Here is a 20,571-nt window from a genome sequence, read left to right as displayed (position 1 = left end):
TTTGAATTATTTAGAAACCCCCATTTATTGTGATAATGAAGCTGTTATTCAAATTCCCAAAAACCCAGTCCAACACTCTAAAACCAACCACATTGACATTAAAATTCACTTTATCAGAGATTGTTATGAACGTTCACTACTCCGGCTTGAACAGATCCCTACTGCTAATAATGTGGCGGATTTGTTCACAAATCCATTTAACAAAGCTCGCTTCGATGTGCTTGTGGGTTTTCTGAAAATGATTCGTTTTGAGGATTAAGTTTTTTTTATTTATTTATTTTTCACTTTCTTCATTCTTCAATTTTATTTTCACTTTTATTTTTACTTTTTTTAATTTTAATTTCTGAATTTGAGCATTTTGTTTTTCTTTTATTTTTACTCTCACCCATGCACAAATTTAGGGGGAGAAATAGTAAAAAATCCAAAAACAATAAAAAAACCAGAAAATAAAAAAACATTGTTGATAGTTTTGTTTGTAGGTGTTGTGATGGGAAATGAAATTAGCAAGTGGTAACGTGCAATCTGAATCTGCGTAACGTACCTAAGTTGAATCGTCTATGTTCTGTGCTTGATGCGTTGGTAGGCACGAAATATTTTTAAATGGACTTGACTAGCGAGAGTTGAAGCAAATGAATTTAAAGACTTGACAAACTTTGACCTAATTAGATTTGTTTAGCCTGACTTCACGACGCTCGGATAGGTTGAGCAGGGAGATATACATGGGAATCTACCTGTCACATTAAATAACCTGTATCTAGAACTGTGGATTCACTTTTCCTCAATGTGCGGATTTTGTCCTTAATTCCGGTTGGATGGGGCGACTGGTAAATTCCGATGAATTAGGTCTGTAGAAAATTGTTTTCTTTTCTATCTGTCTGTTAGTCATATGTTACCTCCTCTGCGTGACTCAAAATCCGACCTGGACTGTAACATATGCAACTCTATTTCTCTGCATATTATATCTATGAAATTCTTCTTATCTGTTAGCCATATGCTGTCTCCTTTGCGTGACTAACAATCCGACCTGATACACAGCATATGCAACCTTTTACTTCTCAATCCCTCTAAAACTATAAGTGAAAATAATCTGAATCTATCCCCTCTCCTAATGATGGTCTGCTCACCCGATGTAAGGATTACTCTGGAAGTCCTTGATGGCTAGGGCATATCAGGAAGCGAGAAACACGTTCTAGTACAATTAAAATTGAACACATACAGATTGTCTGTAGATCTCGCTGCTCGATTTAGGTGGACAACAATATCCCTGGTTGTAGTCAGTTAAATGGTCATAAGAAAAATCTATTTAAGAATTAAGGGCAATCATGATAATAAAGTTATAATTAGATATATGTATGTATCATGTCATTGGTAAATTGTCTAAATCTTGTCACAAATGTTTCATGTTTAAGTAGACCACAATATTGACGATCGATCAGACGAAGATGTGAAGATAAGGGTACCGACAAGTGGAATAAGGCTGTCCAACAACTTTGATCCCAGCGTCACAAATTCAGTCACAGTAGTTAAATTTTAAGATTATATTTTAGTTGAAGTTAAATTACTATAATTTTATTTTTTTATTTTATTTTATTTTTATTTTTAATTTTTATTTTTATTTCTATCTTTAATTTTAATTTTAATTTTAATTTTAATTTTATTTTTATATTAATTTTTAGCTGTTAAAATTTATAAGTTATTTTATTTTATTTTATTCTATTTTTAATTTTACCTTTAATAAAAATCCTCAAAAAGAATTGTTTTAAAATTTTTGACTGTGTTGGACTCTGTTCTATACTGTGTGGTTATCAGGTAAATGGTAAATGGGCATAAAAAGGAGTTTAGCGCCGGAATCTCCATCATATCCTTGATTCCGGCTGCAAACATCCCTCCCACTCTCTCTCTCTTCGAAAATTTTTCCGTCAAATCTTGCAAATCTAATCTGATAGTCTCGAAGGTAATGAGTTCTGGATCAGGAATATGTATTTTATTGTGTGATTAACCGAGTGTTCGAGGCAGAAATCGAGAAAGAAGGTGCGTCGGAGCTTGCGGCCCAAGCTTACGGCCGCAAGATGCTTGCGACCGCAAACTCCGAATGATCGACAGTTTACTGGCCACGATTTGCGACCGTAAATCCACATTAACCGCAATTTTTATGTGTTGGTCGTAAACTATGTTCGTCGACAGCAAACACTGTTCTTCGGCCGTAAACTCGGTGTTGACCGCAAACTTAGCTTTGACCTAAATGAAAATTTTTACCTAATTGTAATAATGAAAAAAATGTGTTATTTTTGGGATCAAAATTAAATTAAAAGTTCTTGTTGTTCGTTTGGTTTTTCCTGTCTTACTTGGTATGGTTAAGTGCAGGGTCACGGCGAACCTCAAATTTGCGGATATGCACAATATTGCTATTGTCTTGGCGGATCCTCCAGCTGTTCACTCGGACCTCCGGTCGATGATTCACAGACTTCGGGAATGCTGTTTGGCATCTGCTATCACAGTAAATCCTGTTATTTACCAGAATTTAATTAGAGAATTCTGGGTGACTGCCACGATTGATATGAATGATGCTGGCCTTGTTACTGTTAAAGCTATCGTTCGAGGACACGATATTGTGATTAATGAAAGTTTTATCAGAGATACGTTGCTGATTGACGATCAACCTAATTTCCCTACGGAGATTGGGATTGACCACGCTCAGAGAATTCTAAGGAGGATGGGTTATGAAGGCACTTCACCTCCAACTTTAAAGAAGCTCTTACCTTCATATTGGAGATTTTTAGCACATGTATTCGTTAGCTGCATTTCAGGAAGAAGATTAGGAGCTGATGAAATTTCAATGAGGAATACTGGAGCGATTGTTTCTCTTGCTGCCGGAATAAAATTCAACTTTTCTAGATTTATCTTGGATGCATTTACAGTAAACATCAGGGCTTCAACTCGGGATACTTTCTTATTGTATCCCAGATTCGTTCAGTTGTTTATCAATGCTCAGTTTCTGGATGTGAGAAAAGAAGGTGATACTCTGGATATGAAATCATTGGGTCCTCACACTGTAGGACTCATTAAACAGAATCGCAAAGGAAAATTTATTTTTCAAGGAAAATATCCTCTTGAAAAGTTTGGAAAGTTCACTGAACTGGATGAACCTACAGTATCTTATGGATCATGTGACCATGCTTCCTTTGATCCTGCATCTTCTGAAAAATCATCTCAAGACGACGCTGTTATTAATGTATCTGATGATAAGAGTACTGAAAAGGAAGGTACGCCTACTCCTGAAGCTTATGTGGCAGAAGAACATGGGTTAATGTCTACTCGTGCTCAAGGTGATGTTGAAGGAATGAATGTGGAGTTTGAAGCAAATGTTGAGGGAGATAAAAATGATTCTTTTAGTGATCTTGATCTCACTGGTTTTGATAATGATGATATTACAGCTTCTCTTGCCAATAGTGCTAATTTGGTGACGAATGAGAATCTTGACACGATCTTTAACAATGTCGATGAAGTTGTTCCTCCTCCAACAGAGACGTGGGAGTCCAATGAAGTTTTTGAAACGGCAACCCCTACTTCAAATCAAATGGCAAATATTTCCACTCCAATGGAGACGGTTATAGGATTTCCTCCACCTGTCTCTGTTCCTCCTACTTCAGAGCTATTTGTGAGTGATTCTGTAACAACACAGACTGGTCAACCTCCGTTAAAAAGAAGAAGAAGGGATCCAAGGTAGAATGAGCTAATTACAAGTCTTGTTAGCGGCCTCCCAGTACCTCCTACCACTACTCCCAGTCTTACCACAACCAAAATTTTTACTGTGGGTCCAGACACCACTTTTGAAGTTGGTGGTTCTTCTATTCCACCAGGGTTTTCTCCTCCTCGATCTGATCACGATGATGTTTCTGTAAGATTAGCCATGCATTTGGCTGAGGAGCAATTTTTGATGCCTTCTCCATGTGGTAAAGGTATTTCTATTGGGGATGGCAGTTCTGGAGGAGACAATCTCACTATCCCTGGGCTACAAAAGGAGATATCAGTGCTTAGTCAGAAGAACATTGAGCTTGACATCCGTGTTTCGGATCTTCAAGTTGAAAATACAAAGCTTAATCTTCAAGTATATGAACTTCAATCTGACAATTCAAGGCTCAGTGTGGAAGTAGCTGATCTTCTTAAGGACAAAGTGTTAAAGTCAAAGCAGATTTCTGATCTTCAAGATCATTTCAATCTTTTGACTTCAAGCTATTTTGAGCTAAAGAAGAAGCTTGAGGAAGACCTAGGTGATAAGTATCAAACATCCGCTGATGAACACAAGATCAATCTTCATGTTCAAGCCTTTCTTGTTACCATGCCAACTGGTCAGACATCATGGGATGTTGAGCGAGTTGAGAATGAGCCTCCCCAAGCCCCTCATGTCTCAGCAATGATACGGGATGCTCAGGATGAAGCAGCTAAGAAGGGTCAATTGTTGTTTAAAAGGAACCTTAACCAGAATGCTTCTTGGGATGAGCCTGAGATTACTGTGACTGATCTTGAGGTTGTTCGATTTAGAGACACATTTGGCGATAGATTGGGAATTGTTTCTTGGGGATTTCATGATCCTCCCAAGATGTGGATCGTGCTAAGGAAAAGTGGCAACTCTAAGCTTTACAGAGATAGTCATGATTTCAGTTCATGGACTAGGGTCGATCTGACAGAATTGTCACGAGCTCCTTTCTAAAATCTCACAAACAACTCTCAGGCGACTCAGTTCAAGCACTTCCTTGAAGATCATGTTAAAAAGGGGTTTCTTGCCATGAAAACTGCTGAGTCTGTTATTATAGAGCATCCTGATATCATTGATCTTAAAACTGACAAACCTTTGCAAGTTGTGATGTGGCCTGTAACTAAACAGGTCAGGCAGTTCCCTGTGCTTCAGAATTATCAAGATGGATCTCTCACCTCTATGGATTGTTGGGTTTTTGATGAGATTACTTCAGCTGCGGTCATCAAGCTCAAGAATGGATGCATTTGACTCTATGATCAAAGAGATTTGTTACAATTCCGAAAGTGGGACATTCCTCACCTAAGCAACTTTCAGATTTTGGTTGCAGAGGATAGTTTTGAGGATGTTGCGAAGGTATATAAGACTATGGTTGCTGAGATTCTGATTAAGCGCATATGGAATGGGGCAATGGGGCAAGCAAACGTTATGGTAGTCAATAAAGGTTAACTTCAAGCTAGCACCAAACCAAGGGGGGGATTGAAGGGCCCAAATTAGTGGTTTGGTCTAGGCTTTGCATTGTAATAGTAGTTTGGTATAGATAGAGTATTTTAGTAGGTGTAATAGCCATTTACGGTTTGTAATGAGTTTACGGCCATAAACCCTTCTCGGTAGTAGTTCCTTATAAATAGATGGCTAGTCAGACGTGTTTTGTTGTTGATGCCTTATTGTTCACAACCCTATATCGAGTTGTACCAGACGTTTACTTCAATAAAACATGTGCAAGCTTGATTTCATTGCTTCTCTACTTTTATTCTTGTTTCTGTGATTGTGTTTGCTATTGATCACTGGTAAGATCCGTTCTTAGGACCTTACAGTAGCCTATTAGAGGCGTAGTATAGGGTGAACTTGAACCTTTGTGTAATCGTTTCAAGAAATAATATAAACCCTAGTTTTGCTATATGATGTGTTGTATGATTGTGTGATTTTCTTGTATGGTGACTTGGTCCACTGCGGGACAATACTTGGGACGAGTATGAGTAGGTGTGAAAGGTAGTAGATGCATATACTACCGGAAGCATAAGACTTACACTTGGATCAAGGAAAGTCACAAGGTTACCAAGAAACTGGTGATTGATTCTGTTTTATTCGAGTATGTCATTACCCTTGTTTCGGTAATGACTAGTAAGATGGTTGTTATTCCGACCGTAGTGGTCATATAAATTTGAGTTCGACTGCGAGGAGTATGTTACGTGGTCTAGAGGACCAAGTTAGATGTAACATCTGGCTTAAGTCAGAAGGTTGAAATTAATTCAATCGATAGTATCGCGCTCGTTGTTAAAAGAAGTTTGCAGGTAGAAATGTTACATGCTGAAATATGATTATATCACATTAGAATATGAAGGAAGATATATTCCATTGAGTTAGCCACTGTGTGTGTAAGTGACTTGACATGGCTATTCCACCATGTGAGGGCCCTGTTGGAGAAGGTGCAAGCAGAAAATTTCACTTTGCTTCCTTCAAGGCAGGAGGAGATCTCGAAGATAGACTCCGTTTTCTCAAACCATTGTGATAAAACAATGATTCCCCCACTACCGTTAAAGGTTTTGGGTTTGCAGTTGGTGAAGTCCTTGTATGAACACTCCCTAGGGTGTCCATAACTATCTCCTTGGGTAGAGTTAATACCCGTTCCACCCCCACTAGCACCATTAGTGTTGATCTGAGTTAAGGCTGCCGACACAGCCGCGGTCATTGTAGCTTGAAAAACTACAGGACCGAATTGTGGTGGAGGTGGTGGTGGTTGAGTTGAAGTTATTGGTGGATTGTTGTTGAAACGTCTGTTTGATTTACGAGGAGGCATCTTTTAACTATGAGTTTATAAAAATGAAGATAATGGTAAGATGCCAATAGTGATTATAATGTGAGTGTTCCTTGAATTAATTTACCCTAGTTCAACATGTATTAGTTTAAGTGTTTGCAATAAATTTCTATCATTAGAAAGTGAATGAATTTGGATAGAAACTTTTCAAGAGAATTAGATGCATGTCAATTCCATTGGTATTATAGATGTATAGAGTTTGGGAAAATTTGACCTTGAAGTAGGTCTATAACATACCAACATAGAGAAAACTTTGACTGCATAAAGACCTAGCAAAACTGTACTTGTGACGTCGGATCCTAAACATGAAATAGTAATACTAGTGTATACACATAGACTTATGTTATATCCAAAAGAGTGACTAGGGTATGCCCTACTCGCGAGGAGTGTAGTTCTACATAGTACTAGTTCCAACCCTGGATTCAGCCAACTGGTGTTCTGTTTCCTATACACGCCTTTCCAATGCTACTTGGCACTGCCGAAGTTCTCTAACTTCGGATCGACTGGCAGTCAGTTCCCTCTGTAGTGCATCAGTGTGAGTCCTTGTTAACTCCTGGTCTTCGCTTAGGTGGCAGAGGCGGATTGTATTGACTCCCGAATTAACACTAACCTCCATGACTTGGTTGATGGCCGCTCTTCCTTGTTCATCATTGCGAGCAACACGACGAACCAAGATAGGGAGGATTCTGTCAGCTAAGCCTCCCTTGCTTAGGTTGTAGAAGCTTCGGTCCCCATTATAAGGAGGGGGTTGTCCCTATTCGTGACTCCACCTTCCCAATTTTACTGCCCATGAAGGCGTCGGGCCTTGAAAATCCTGTCGAGGGTTAGGATTTTGGGCAACTTGACGTGGATCATAGACCTCTGGCTCTGAGTCGAAGTCTTCTTGAACTTCCTCTTCGTTTTCTTCTTCATAAGTCTCCTCGGGGTCTTCTTGCACTGGGACCATAGGGTTATCTTCTTATGGTTTAGCTTCGAGCCATTCACCGTTCCCTTGATTGGGAAAGTACAGGCCATCCGGTAGATGAAATCCAACCATGCTATCTAAGCAAGAATAGAGGTGTAAGAGACATATAATAGATGAATTTCTAAATAGATTTATAGGGTGATCCTTACTAGCTACTCCTATACTTATGTAGTGCATACCAGCTATATATATAACTGAGATAGAATAGACCTTCGAATAAGTGACCTAACTCTAAGACCACAACCAAACAAGGAACATGAAGTAAAGCGAAGATCACAGATTCTCAGTCTATAGAATCTTAATCATATATAAACTTAGCGTATCTACTTAGCAACCATAGACCTACTAGTAAGGGTCTTTTTAGTTTTCACATAAGTAAATTATAGTACCACAAAATACTCCTATAATATTTTAAGTTTACGTTAAGTTCTAGTGTTTCTTTGTAGTAAGAGTTGGTAAGTTTTAGACTTGTTGCAACACCACAACCATTCTTAGGCATATGCTAATCACTTCTCGGATAGACGTAGTTGATCAGGCTATATCATTCTCAGACCTGATTATATATCCCCAAGCCTACTCGTGTTGTTCAACAATCACAATACTTTTGTTATGTTCTAGTATGTATGCATGTATGTATACTTTAGTAAAATAACTTTTATATTTAAAAAGTATAATTCTTGGTCAGAGTGTTTTAATCCCATTGTATTTATAGTTTTATAGCTTTTATGGGTTGATATACTCAGTTCACTATAAACAATGCTCTGATGCCAATCTGTCACACCCCCAAACCGAGATGGAGGAAACATTCAGGGGTGGATGACGTCATGTACAATATCATAATAACGCAGAATAGTAAAACAAGCAACACCATCCATTGCATTAATAATATAGTTAATACATGTGTGTTCTTTGTATGGTTGTATGACACCAAAATGTATAGTAAAATAAAAGACGAGTCTAGAACATCCTCCGTCTTCTCAAAACCTGTGCAAGTGTACATGTCTACTGGTTCCCTAAGAATACAAGTTATTTTGAAAAAGAGTATCAATATTTAAGTAGGTGAGTTCATAAGTATTTTGTGTCTGATGTTTGTATTTTTTTCATGAAAATGTTAGTATATTCCCAGAAAATCCTATATTTTCTAATTAAAATGAAAAGTAATCTTGTACCCAAGACCCAACTGTTTGTATGTTTTGTTCTCTTGAAATAGTGTAAAATGTATGTTTGTACTTGAAATAGTGTAAATGTATGTTTGCATATATTCGTAACTATTTTTACTAGAAAAATAGCATGCTTGTTCATGTGTGAACATTACTGTATGTATGAAATGGAAGATAATATATTTTAGTAGTTTTATTTAAGATAAACCACTGAAGAAATGTTAGTCTTGAAAACCGAGTTATTTAGTTAATGTTTAATGTGAATGAGATAATAACCATACCTAATTGACTAGTATAATACACGATGTTCTTCAGGCGTCGAAAAAGATATGACATTTGTCACCCGTAGACCTGTCGGTCCCAACTGTATGTATATGTTTCTTTTTCTTGAAAATGAGTTGTGTACTTTGTAATGAAAAGTAATAGTATGTATGTATTGATTGATGTAATGTTTCTCTGATCTCGAAAATAGTATGAATTGATTCTCTAAACTATACCTATTATAGTTTACTAGTATGTTTGTTTGAACTGTAAATGATTTGGAGAAAAGACCCATTTGCTCAGCATATACAAATGAGTTAAGTATGTTCTTGAAACGAGTTTTAATACTCATGTGTATATTTATCATGTATAATTATGATTTCGCCGATAGTCGAACCGATGATCCTACCCCAAGCCCACAACCAAACAAGGAACACGAGTTAAGGTAATAGCAATAGTCCTAAGTCTGTTAAAGCCTAATTATACATAAATATACAAATGAATATGTTTTTTTATATAAATAGAAATCTAAAACAATTTAAAAAGAGTTTGAAAATGGTTTTAACAATATTTATAAGCATAAGAATTCTTTTGTTTGTTTGCTTTCACATGTAAGTGTTAATACAATTATATTGTGTTTTGCTTGCATTATCCCCCTAAAAACATTAAAAAAGGTAAATTGTATGGGTATGAACTCATCTTATGTGAGTGATTCGTTTGTAGGTTCGATATAGGTAGTTATTTCCACTAGTGAGGTCCCATAATAAAACTGTGTCCTAATAGCATTTCACGCAATATATAGGTATATAATTAGTGAAAATAATGGTAAGTAGGTTAAGAAAAACAACCTAAAATGTAAGATTTACTTACAAAATAGAAGTGTTAGAAGTGTTTTGCAAGGCTGTTTTGCGTTTTCGGTCACATGAAGATTCAAGAGGTGTGTTCTTGGTGTTCTTGGTGAAACCAAGATGATTCAAGTGTTTTCGGTAGAAGATCACGAAAAAGGAAGATTATAGCTTGATGAAATGAAGAACAGTAGATGTTCTAAGCAAGATCCTAAGGAGATTTAAAGGAATATTGGATGATAGTTGAGAGGGAATGGAGAGTTTTCGGTTGAGGATCTTGAGAGCAAAGAGTGTGTTTTCGGTTAGAAGGTGTAGAAGTGAGGATATTGTTCTCGGTTTTACTATATATAGCAAGATATTATGATGTTCCACCGAGAACGAGGGTTTGTTGCCGAGGGTTCTCGGTTGAAAATGGCTTTCGATCTCGTACGTTTTCGGCCTGAAGTGAGTTTTCAGTCCGAAGTCTTGAAGCGTATGCAAGGGTTTTCGGTTCTAGCGAGACTTCTCGGATTTATGCATTTCACTTCTAATTTTTGTAACACTTCTAATAAAAGGTTTAAACACATAGAGATTTTAAATCTAAACTCATTAAGATAGATCAAAACAATAAGTTTGACATTAGTTGACCCAAGTTTGACTTTTACAAGATTGAAAATAACGGGTTATCACAGTAATTACCTACAGAATGAGATGCCCTAATTTAGTAACGAGATAACTATGGAATAGCGACAAAAGTAATTCCGTAGGTATTCTATAGGTAATTACCTACAAAATAGCTACAAATTAGCGACGAAAGTAAATCCGTAGGTATTACGTAGGTAATTAGCTACGGACTACCGACAGAGGAAAAAAAACTACATAATAGCTACGGAATACCGACGGATTAATTAATTTCCATTATTATTATTATTATTATTATTATTGTTCATTAATATTCTTGTTAAAACTTTTTTTTGATCGATTTTTTTTACATATTTAAGACACAAACAATTAAAAATCATACTCATAATACTAACAAATAATAATAGTTATAAACATAATGATAATATATAATAATGGTAACGAATGTCTTTAACATACAAACAATTAAACGTAAAAAGCTACGTTTAACACATCAATAATGTGAAATAATCACTAGTACAAAAATGGGTTATGGCCACACCAAAAAATTGTGACCATATGCTTATAGACACACTTTTTCTTTTCATCGAAAGTGTCACCGTAAGGCCATGCCATACGACCACTTTTAAATTTAGTGACTATATCATATGAAAAACTGTGACCATAGCATAAAAGTGTGGCTATATGTTGAAGTTTTTTGTTGTAGTATATCAATTTATCCAATATTGTGACCGTAAACCCTTTCTAGACCCACATTCTAGTTATTTTAGTGACCATCTTTCATGGAATGGTCACATGAAGTTATTTTCACTATGGCGTATTAATAATAATTCCTCACACAAAAAAATGTTCATTATGACTATTGACTATCGTTTAGAGACACAAAATTAAGCGACGCATGACCATATTCAACAAATGGCCACATGAATTTATTTTCACTATGGCGTTTTGCTGATAATTTTGTCACACAAAAATTTATTTTTTATGACTATTAACAATCTTTTAGACATACATATATTAAATTAAAGCATCACTATAAAATCATTGTAGATACACAACTAATGTTTAGCCACACAATTTTTTCATAACCATAACATTTTTTATCCTTTTGAAACATCTATAGTTTTCAATGCGTCTATTGATCACAATTTAGATATTGCGAATCAATGCAATCATAACCATTAGTGTTGTATCGACACACAATTTCATTCACTGTGACTACATTTACCCTATTGTGATATTACTTGTAGTCATATGATTATTAAATAAACTGACATGTGTATCTTGATATTTGCATATTTAGCCTCATAATAAGTATAGATTTTTATCATTTATTAGCTAATTTATTGCATATCATGGACAAAAGATACTTAAAAGTGTTTGAATTATGTTTTCAGTCCAAAAGTGAAGCTCGGAAGCAAAAGGAAGCAGGAGAAGCGGTTGGGAGCTCGAGAATTGAACAAAGAAGAAAAACCACCAAAAGCAGCTCCTACTCGGTGAGTAGGGTCGACTACTCGGCGAGTCCGATGGAATATTTGAGAAGATAAAGACTCAGAGACTCAGAGACTTATCGCATACGGGGATTAAGAGATGGACTCGGCGAGTCGGCACCTGACTCGACGAGTCGTTTCGCATATATAAAGATAACTTCTCAGATCGACATGAGGAATTCTGGAACCCTTCTGGAGAGATTAGCTACGATTGAAGAGCCAAAAGAACCCTAGAGAACGAAGATACAACCTAGAATTCAATTCCGAAGGAGATTTGAGGCAAATTCTCATCATTCTACTTAATATTTTGTTTTCCATTATGGCTAGACAATTAGAATTCGTTTATTTGCTGTTTGTTACCTCAATCATGAGCTAAAACTCTTAAACTTCTATTTGGGGATACAAAATTGAGACAATGGTTTGATTATTGGTAGGATTAATTCAATGTTGGTGATTTTTGTTATTTTTAGCTTGCTAAAGAACCTTGTGTGTGAATGATAATTAATTTTCTGTTAATAGGAAGGTAATTAAATAGCATGAACATCTTTTGATTATCAACCTCATATGTTTATGTGACCACTTTATCATATGTCTAGGATTAATGAACATGAAACTAGAATTAATAAGAAAATTAGGTAAATTCATGTGTGAGCTTGTGTGATCATCATCAACAAGAAGTTAACTAAATGACCAAATTAGTTAACTATTGCAAGTCTAAATTAACCCGAATAATTAATCTAGTGAATTTAATTAAATTAGACAACTGATCACTGTTTGAGTTAGTTTGTTCACTAAGGGTTAGTGTAGCGAATGCGAAGCTAATCACTTGAGTCGGTAGCCAACAAAAGAGTTAATCCATTGCACTATTACCATAAAATCAACCATATGATCAATTGAGTTGAACTAAACAGAAGTTCCTTCCCATTATTGAATCTAGTTAATTCTTTGCTTTTCTAGCTTTTAGATTAAGTGATAGTTAGTAAGTTTCTAGTCTTGTAAAACTAGAGAAAACCCCTACTTATTAATTAATTTAGATAAAATTAGTTTTTAGTTTTAATTTACCGTTCTCTGTGTTCGATACCCTACTTAATTAGCTATACCACAATTGATAGGTTCATTGCCTTTGTGTGTTTATTTCATATCTTTTCTGAGATACATAAATTTTCAATGTGGTATTACTTTTACTTTTAGTTACATATGTTTAACTAAAAGTGACCGTAAAACACTTGTAGACGCATATTGAGTTTCTATCATGACTATTATTAACCCTTTAGTCACACGACACATTTTTTTAAAGTAACTATTATATAAATTTTAGTGATAAAACATAATATAACATGACGATAAAATTATTATATACACATGGAATAAAAAGCAATGTTAAATAAATGTAACCATAAATGGACAATGTGAAACGCCAAAAAAGATCAATAGTAATAACAATGCAAAAGAAAATTCTCATATATAATTTCCCTAGTTAAAAGGTAAAAATCATTGTAATCAAAACAAGTTTACTTAAATATGCTAAAGAAATGAAAAAAGGCATAAACCAAAAACTAGATTTTTTCAGTCTTGTTGAAAGTGCTTCTTGTATGCTTGTCAATGCTATCTCTCGTTATAAAACTTTTTTTTTTTGCTTCTTGGAGCTTTTACGTTCGTCATTTTGAGTTGATCTCTTACGTGGTACCTGTAGCAACATTAAACCAAATTTAAATAACTAATAATTTAAAAGACTAATTTCCAAAGGAAAAAGTTTTAATGCATCAAGTAGTTAATAGAAGAAACAAACATTTTCATCACATTTGACAAGATATTTTGGCCATGCAACAAAAGTTTTATGTGCCTCCTCAACTGTTTTGATATGGTAAAAATGCAGCTCCTTTTATGACTTCATCAATTGATACTTTATAACATTCGTCTTGAAGTGGAACTCCATGAATGACTTGTCTTTCTGAAGACATGTAAACTGTACCACAAGCAACGTGGCTTCTGTTATTTGGATATTGTAGAATGCACTTCATCGTCTTCATTGTCTACAATGATTACACATATTTAGATAAAAATAATAAACATATATTTATATTTTCATTTTAAAATACATATATGTGGGAGTTTTGGTGAATGAGTATCTTTTGTTTTTGGATGTGAATTTGTAGTCGCACTCTTAGATTCAACAGTTATTTTGGTGGTTTTTGCCTTTACCTAGAAGACAATATTCAATAATATATGGAAATCAGAAAATACTACAAAAATATTAAAATCAATGAATTTTTTAAATTAATTACTTACAAAATACTACAAAAAATATTAAAATCAATGAATTTGTCAAATAATTACTTACTCGTGTAACTGGTTCATTTGTCTATGCTTTATCTGTCATAGGTGCTTTCTCTATGATAGTATTAGTAGCAAGAGTGACATGAGATTCAACATTATTGTCCACTGAAAAGATTTACAAAACTGAAGGAAAATGGTCAATTTATGCAATAAATTCATTTTGCAGAAACAATAACAATTCACTTACTTGTGTTGGAGATTGATTCAGATGAGATGGTAGATTTGGTATCATTGTTCCTTGTGATTCAAGATGAGCTAAAACTAGTTTTAGTGTTTTATCTTGTTCTCTCGCCTTTGTTGACAACACTTTAAGTTCTCTATCTTTTTTCTAAAGATCAAGTCTCTCATATTGTAGTTCAAACTTTAGGTCCGCAATTTGTTCTTTTGAAGATCCTTTAGTTCTAGGAATACTGAAATATCTACTGGCAGTCACTCCTATGCCAACCCCTTTTAAGAATCCACCATTATCCTTACTAAAGACTAGTGACATAGGCATCCATCCCAGGATCAAGCTTCACATCTCCATCTTTAATTTGTTTTTCATGTTCCACCTGTACACAAAATGATATCAAAATAACACCGTCAACATTTATTTAACAAGTCACATTTATTACAGTAATCAATCAACAAAGGAGAAAGTTTCAATAACTTACTAGTTTTTCTGCCATAAGTTTTATATTAGCATCTTCAATTTCGTCTGCTTTGTTTTCACGTCCTTTACATTAATGACCGGGGTGACATTTCATCTTTGGCAAGTACTTTATTATTTATATACCAATCATTTTAGTTATTTTAAAAAAATAATTAATGTATATTAAATGCCGAAGTTCTAATTAATGCTCATTATATCTTTAAATCTAATATGCATTAATTACTTTATTAAAATAACTAAAATAATTGACCCAAAATCAATGCACACAATAGATAGTTAGAATAATATATATATATATATATATATATATATATATATATATATATATATATATATATATATATATATAAATTTCGAAGTAGTACACCAAAGTTGAAAAAAGATATATAAATCTAAAAATAAGAAGGGTTTGAATTTGGTGATAAAAGTAAATCGAGAAAAGAATAAAAGAAAACCAATAGAAAAAAGGTTAAGTGGGGGCAATTGCGATTTATGTAAACAACCATCAGTTTCCAGTTTCCACTACACACCATCCATGGCCATGGCCACCACTCGAAACCTTTCTTCTTACTCCCCTTTCCTTGTATTGCCTACCACCACCACCGCAGCATCTCCTGCTATGTTTCAATCTAATCCTACTACTAGTATTAGTATTAGAGCTTTACTCACCACTCCGCCTGCGTCTATTTCTCATTCACGTCCTCAAATTCTAAACATTCCTACCAAAACCAATCAATTGCTTTACTTGGAACACTCCAAACATACACAACGGGAACCTCCTCGTTGGTTTTCTCCGTTGGACTCCTTCTCCTCCTCTCGATTGCCCAACTCCCCTCTTCTCCTCTATTTACCAGGTACACATCTTTATATGAATATATGAATGGAACAGCCAAAAGTTTAATCTACTATATATATATATATATATATATATATATATATATATATATATATATATATATATATATATATATATATATTCACAGGTATTGGTGGAAGTGGACTCGGCCTTTCTTTGCATCATCCAAGACTTGGAGAGTAAGTCCTGCTCCTGCGGATTTATCCGATCCAAATGATCGATTATACATCCTCCACACTCACTCCACTTTTGTATTGTTCATCCCATCCCTAACTAATTTGGTATAAAATGCCTCTTCATCTCTTCATCTTAATTGTAGTGGTCTTCTAAGGCTTAATCATATCAGATTTGGTCTGGTGCTTGATAGTGGAACTGGTACTCTGTTAACTTATTAGTTATTACGAATTTATCCCTGACCCCGTCCCCTAAATTGAAGGAACTGCTAATGAAATTGAATACCACGAGAGAGAGTATTCATAAATATATTTGAATATGACATTTGTTCTAGGTTCCTTCTTATAAAATATATAAACGGTGGATGCACAGCATTGACTAATTTTTGCTTTATTCCTTCCCTGACAAATGTAGGATGTTTGATATATGGTGCCTGCATATACCTGCTACAGATAGAACACCATTCCCAGGTCTTTTTCCATTAATTTCATTAATAACTTTTAGATATATCAATTAGCAAGCAGTGTACATGAGTTGGATATATAGAATGTGCACTTTCGCCATTCTACAGGGACAGAGGCCTGTTAACACATAATACAAACACTCTTCTAGTACGTACTAACTCCTAACATAGAAAATGCATCATATATAAGCTTGTTATCCATGACATATATTGTAATCTATCTTGTACTAACTAAATCATGATTTGGTTCAGAACTAGTGAAGCTGGTTGAAAGCACTGTTAAGTCCGAGCATTGCCAATCGCCTGAAAGGCCAATATATCTCGTGGGCCAGTCTTTTGGGGCTTGCCTTGCACTTTCTGTTGCTGCACGCAATCCTGAGATTGATATTCTCTTAGTTTTGGCCAACTCAGGTGTGTGTGTGTGTTTCAGCTGATCAAAATTTTCTTTTTTCCACCATTAACATATGCGGTTAACAGTGTCTGTCTCCTTTGCAGCTACATGTTTCAATGGGTCACAGTTTCGTCCATTGATACCCTTGTTAGAAGCCATGCCAAAGGAACTTGGTGCCAGCCTGCATGATATGCTTAATCTGATCACAGGTAATTTCTTGAAAGCTATATATGTTTTTTTAGGGTCATAAAAAGATAAAGATTGTGTAAAAAATGAGTTATTTTTCTTTTACCTACAGGCATGGCTACACAACAAAGAGATACAGGGCTCTCTGAGGCTCTTGTAGCAATGTTCTCCGACCTTCCTGTAAGCTTTAAATAAAACTTAACAGAATCTGGCCGGTCTTCCTCTTATTATATATATTGGATATAATTATTAACTTCAAGTGTTAGTTATTTTTAGATAATGATAACAGCTCTTTTTGTGCTATATTCATCTGTAATTGTGTTTGTGAAACAAAAAACAAGAAATTTGAGATGAACAAGAATTGTCTTTACTATGATGAAATACGTACAAGCCAAAATTGGAATGTAAAAACAGTCTGGACATCTATAATAACAAATGGGTCAAAACTATGTTTTTGGCTGTTGCCTCATTTCCATAACTAGCCTGCCCCTAGATTTAAGCCTTATTTTGAGTATTATAAGTGAAGTAAAAAGCTCACAAGATTGATGGATTGGTTGATGTTACAGGGCCTAGCTGAAGTATTATCCGTGGAGACGCTTGTATGGAAATTGAAGTTGCTTGATTCAGCTTGTTCCTACACCAATTCACGACTCCATGCTGTCAAAGCTCAGACACTTATTCTCTCCAGGTTCATTTTCAATTTTTTTAAACTCTAACGCTCCCTGCCTTTTTTTTTTTTTAAATTTATTTATTAATTTTCACATCTTTTCAGTGGTAAGGATCAATTGTTACCAAGTCGACAGGAAGGCCAAAGACTTCATCGTCTACTACCAAAATCTGACATTCGTATATTTGAGGACAGTGGTCACGTGCTCTTTATGGTAGTAAAGCAATCCATCCAAATATATATATATATATATATATATATATATATATATATATATATATATATATATATATATATAAATGCTAAATTATATCTAAATTTGACAGGAACAAGATCAGGACTTGGTTACTACTCTAAAAGGCACCAGTTTTTATCGCCGTACAAGAAATGTTGATTACGTATTAGATTACTTGCCACCAACCCCTTACGAGTTTCAGAAAGCAAGAGAATCACACAGGTACCTCAACTCAAGTTGACTATAGTCTATATACATGATATTGGCATGTTCCCTTAATTATGATATGCATGCAGATTTGTGGAGGCAGCTTTCTCTCCTGTGATGCTGTCGACTTTGGAAAATGGGAAGATAGTTAGAGGGCTCTCAGGGATACCTTCAAAAGATGAGGGTCCGGTTTTATTTGTTGGGTACCACATGATGCTAGGGCTTGAATTGGCTCCCTTAATTGCTCGTATTTTTTCTGAGAGAGGGGTACTTGTGCGGGGGGTAGCTCATCCAATGATTTTTAAGAAACAGAAACAAGGAGGGAGATTGCCTGATATATCACAATATGATACATACAGGCTTATGGGAGCAGTTCCTGTCTCACCAACTAACCTCTTTAAACTCTTCAAAACAAACTCCCATATACTTCTCTATCCAGGTGGCATGCGTGAAGCTCTTCACAGAAAGGTAAGGCTGCGTTTAATTACGGTTTTCAGTTTTCATTGGAAAATTTAGAAAATTAGAAAACTGTGGTGGTAGGGTGGGGGTGGGCGGGGTGGGTGGAGTGGTGGTGGAGGCGGTGATGGGGGCGGCGGAGGTGGCAGTGGTGGTGTGGATGATGGCAATGGTGGTGGTGGTGGCGGCGGTGGCAGCGGGGTGGTGGCGATGATGGCGACAGTTGTGGTGGTGGTGGGGTGGTAGTGGCTGCGGAGGTGTGACAGTGGTAACCGGGTGGTGGTGGTGATTGTGGCGGCAGTGGTGGTGGTGGCGGTGACGGGGTAGTGGTGGATGTGATGGTAGGTCGGAATTTATGGTAGTGGTGGTGTGTGTGTGTGTTTTTGTGGGGAAAGTGGTGGGGGTGGGGGTGGGAGTGGGTGGGTTGGGGGTGTTAGGGTGGGGGTATGTAGAGGTGGATGGGGTTGGGGTGGGTGGGTGTTTATATTTTTGAAATTAGAAAAATATGGAAAACAATGATTATTGGTTTTCCAAAATTTTCTAAGTTTTTTGTATTGGAAAACCGAAATTTTTTATTTTCGGTGAAAAATTTAGAAAAATTGTTGAACTAAACACGTTTTCAAAATGCTCATTTTTCTTGGAAATTTTTTCTGGAAAACAACTCATTTTTACGTAACTAAACGCACCCTAATATTCTTTTATTTATTTATTTATTTGTAAGTAATATAAAATCTATGTTATCTGGTGTTTCTTTTTCAGGGTGAGGAGTATCAATTATTCTGGCCAGACCAGTCTGAGTTTGTGAGGATGGCTGCTATGTTTGGAGCCAAAATCATACCTTTTGGTGTTGTTGGAGAAGATGATATTGGTGAGGTACGTGGACTTTTTTTTTTTTTTTTTTTTTTTTTTTTTTTTTTTTTTGTGAATTTGCTCACCTCACATATTCTATTATTTTTAGCACAACTTACGGGAATTTGGTTTGTTCAGTTGATTTTTGACTATGAGGACCAAATGAAGATTCCATATCTCAGACAATTTATACAGGAATTAACTGATGAGGCCGTGCAGCTTAGGTATCCAACTATACATAAATATCCATCATACTTTTTATTTGTTAGTTTCTTGAAATGATTCTATATATTCTTTAATGTGATGACTGATGACTGATGCTACTACTACAGGAGTAACGTTGAAGGTGAAGTAGCAAACCAAGATGTACACTTTCCAGTGATGCGTCCCAAACTACCTGGGAGGTTTTATTATCTTTTTGGAAACCCAATTGAAACAAAAGGTATGTGATGTTATGCTATGTTATGTTCATAAGGAAATTATTTACATTTTTTTTTCCCGAATGGTCGTTGGTTTGCAGGGAGACAGCAGGAGCTAAGGAACAGGGACAAGGCACATGAGTTGTATGTAGAGGTCAAGTCGGAGGTAGAAAGGTGTCTATCTTATCTAAAAGAGAAAAGACGGAATGATCCTTATCGGAGTATATTATCACGTTTGGTTTACCAGCTCACACATGGCCCTGAATCTGAAATCCCAACATTTGAACCCTAAAATTCATTTACTTATCACAATTTATACAAATCATATTCAGACAGGACTTGTGCTACGTATGGTTTACAAGCTTACGATTTGAAAGATAAAACTCTAAAATCCTAAAACTTATGCTCATGTTGCACATATCCATTTTGAAAGATAAAACCCAAAAATTTAATAGGAGAATAAGCACCTTACATCTTACGATCCAGAACGCTAAGAGCTAAGGTTGGTGATGTTGTAAAGCGAATGCTACTGACTCTTCATTGATCGAAAGTGTAATTTGGGATTGCTTCAGCTGTGTTTTTATTTTGAAAGAGATGCAAAAACCCAATCATGCCCTCATCATAATAGTTTAATAAAATTTACAAAAATACCAGTGTTTCAAAAATTAGTTGAACCCGTCTGACGAATGGTTTCGGTAATAAAATCATGAACAAAGGAACATAGACATACATCAATTATAATATGAATATAGGAATATAAAGATTA

At 35.4% G+C, this 20,571-nt stretch overlaps 1 protein-coding gene and 1 long non-coding RNA gene across 5 annotated transcripts; one reads left to right on the top strand and one right to left on the bottom strand.

Annotated features, from left to right (window-relative positions):
• Window positions 1-13,378: 13,378 nt before the first annotated feature.
• LOC145100846 (uncharacterized) lies at window positions 13,379-14,795 on the bottom strand. The gene is made up of 4 exons (XR_013705274.1): window positions 14,438-14,795; window positions 14,255-14,373; window positions 13,703-14,115; window positions 13,379-13,600 (listed from the first exon to the last, which is right to left on the bottom strand). It is a non-coding gene; the product is annotated as an uncharacterized LOC145100846 (long non-coding RNA).
• Window positions 14,796-15,349: 554 nt separating this feature from the next.
• LOC145097982 (phytyl ester synthase 2, chloroplastic-like) lies at window positions 15,350-20,208 on the top strand. 4 transcript variants are annotated; one of them, XM_079035671.1, is made up of 14 exons: window positions 15,352-15,756; window positions 15,886-15,937; window positions 16,347-16,402; window positions 16,648-16,806; window positions 16,891-16,995; window positions 17,085-17,152; window positions 17,539-17,660; window positions 17,745-17,853; window positions 17,966-18,096; window positions 18,171-18,549; window positions 19,297-19,410; window positions 19,525-19,610; window positions 19,719-19,828; window positions 19,907-20,208. In XM_079035671.1, exons 1-14 carry the CDS (start codon window positions 15,438-15,440, stop codon window positions 20,095-20,097), a joined length of 2,001 nt encoding a protein of 666 aa, XP_078891797.1. In that variant the 5' UTR covers window positions 15,352-15,437; the 3' UTR covers window positions 20,098-20,208. The 4 variants fall into 4 exon arrangements, 3 of the variants coding, with proteins under 3 accessions (XP_078891797.1, XP_078891798.1, XP_078891799.1); XR_013704539.1 differs by lacking the exon at window positions 19,907-20,208 and having other exon boundaries at window positions 15,350-15,756; window positions 19,297-19,405; window positions 19,719-19,781; XM_079035673.1 differs by lacking the exons at window positions 15,352-15,756; window positions 15,886-15,937 and adding an exon at window positions 15,957-16,039.
• The last annotated feature ends 363 nt before the right edge of the window (window positions 20,209-20,571 follow it).

This window comes from Lactuca serriola, chromosome 4 (genome assembly GCF_051521515.1).
Source record: "Lactuca serriola cultivar US96UC23 chromosome 4, Lser_US96UC23_V15, whole genome shotgun sequence".
NCBI lineage: Eukaryota > Viridiplantae > Streptophyta > Magnoliopsida > Asterales > Asteraceae > Lactuca > Lactuca serriola.
The sequence above is the reverse complement of the archived record's forward strand: the minus strand, read 5'-3'. Positions and strand labels throughout refer to the sequence as shown.

Coding starts and splice junctions, on each gene's coding strand:
- LOC145097982 (XM_079035671.1), top strand. CDS start 15,438: ATGGCCATGGCCACCACTCGAAACCTTTCTTCTTACTCCCCTTTCCTT. Junction 18,097..18,170: donor AAAGCAAGAGAATCACACAG/GTACCTCAACTC, acceptor ATATGCATGCAG/ATTTGTGGAGGCAGCTTTCT. Junction 18,550..19,296: donor GTGAAGCTCTTCACAGAAAG/GTAAGGCTGCGT, acceptor TTTCTTTTTCAG/GGTGAGGAGTATCAATTATT.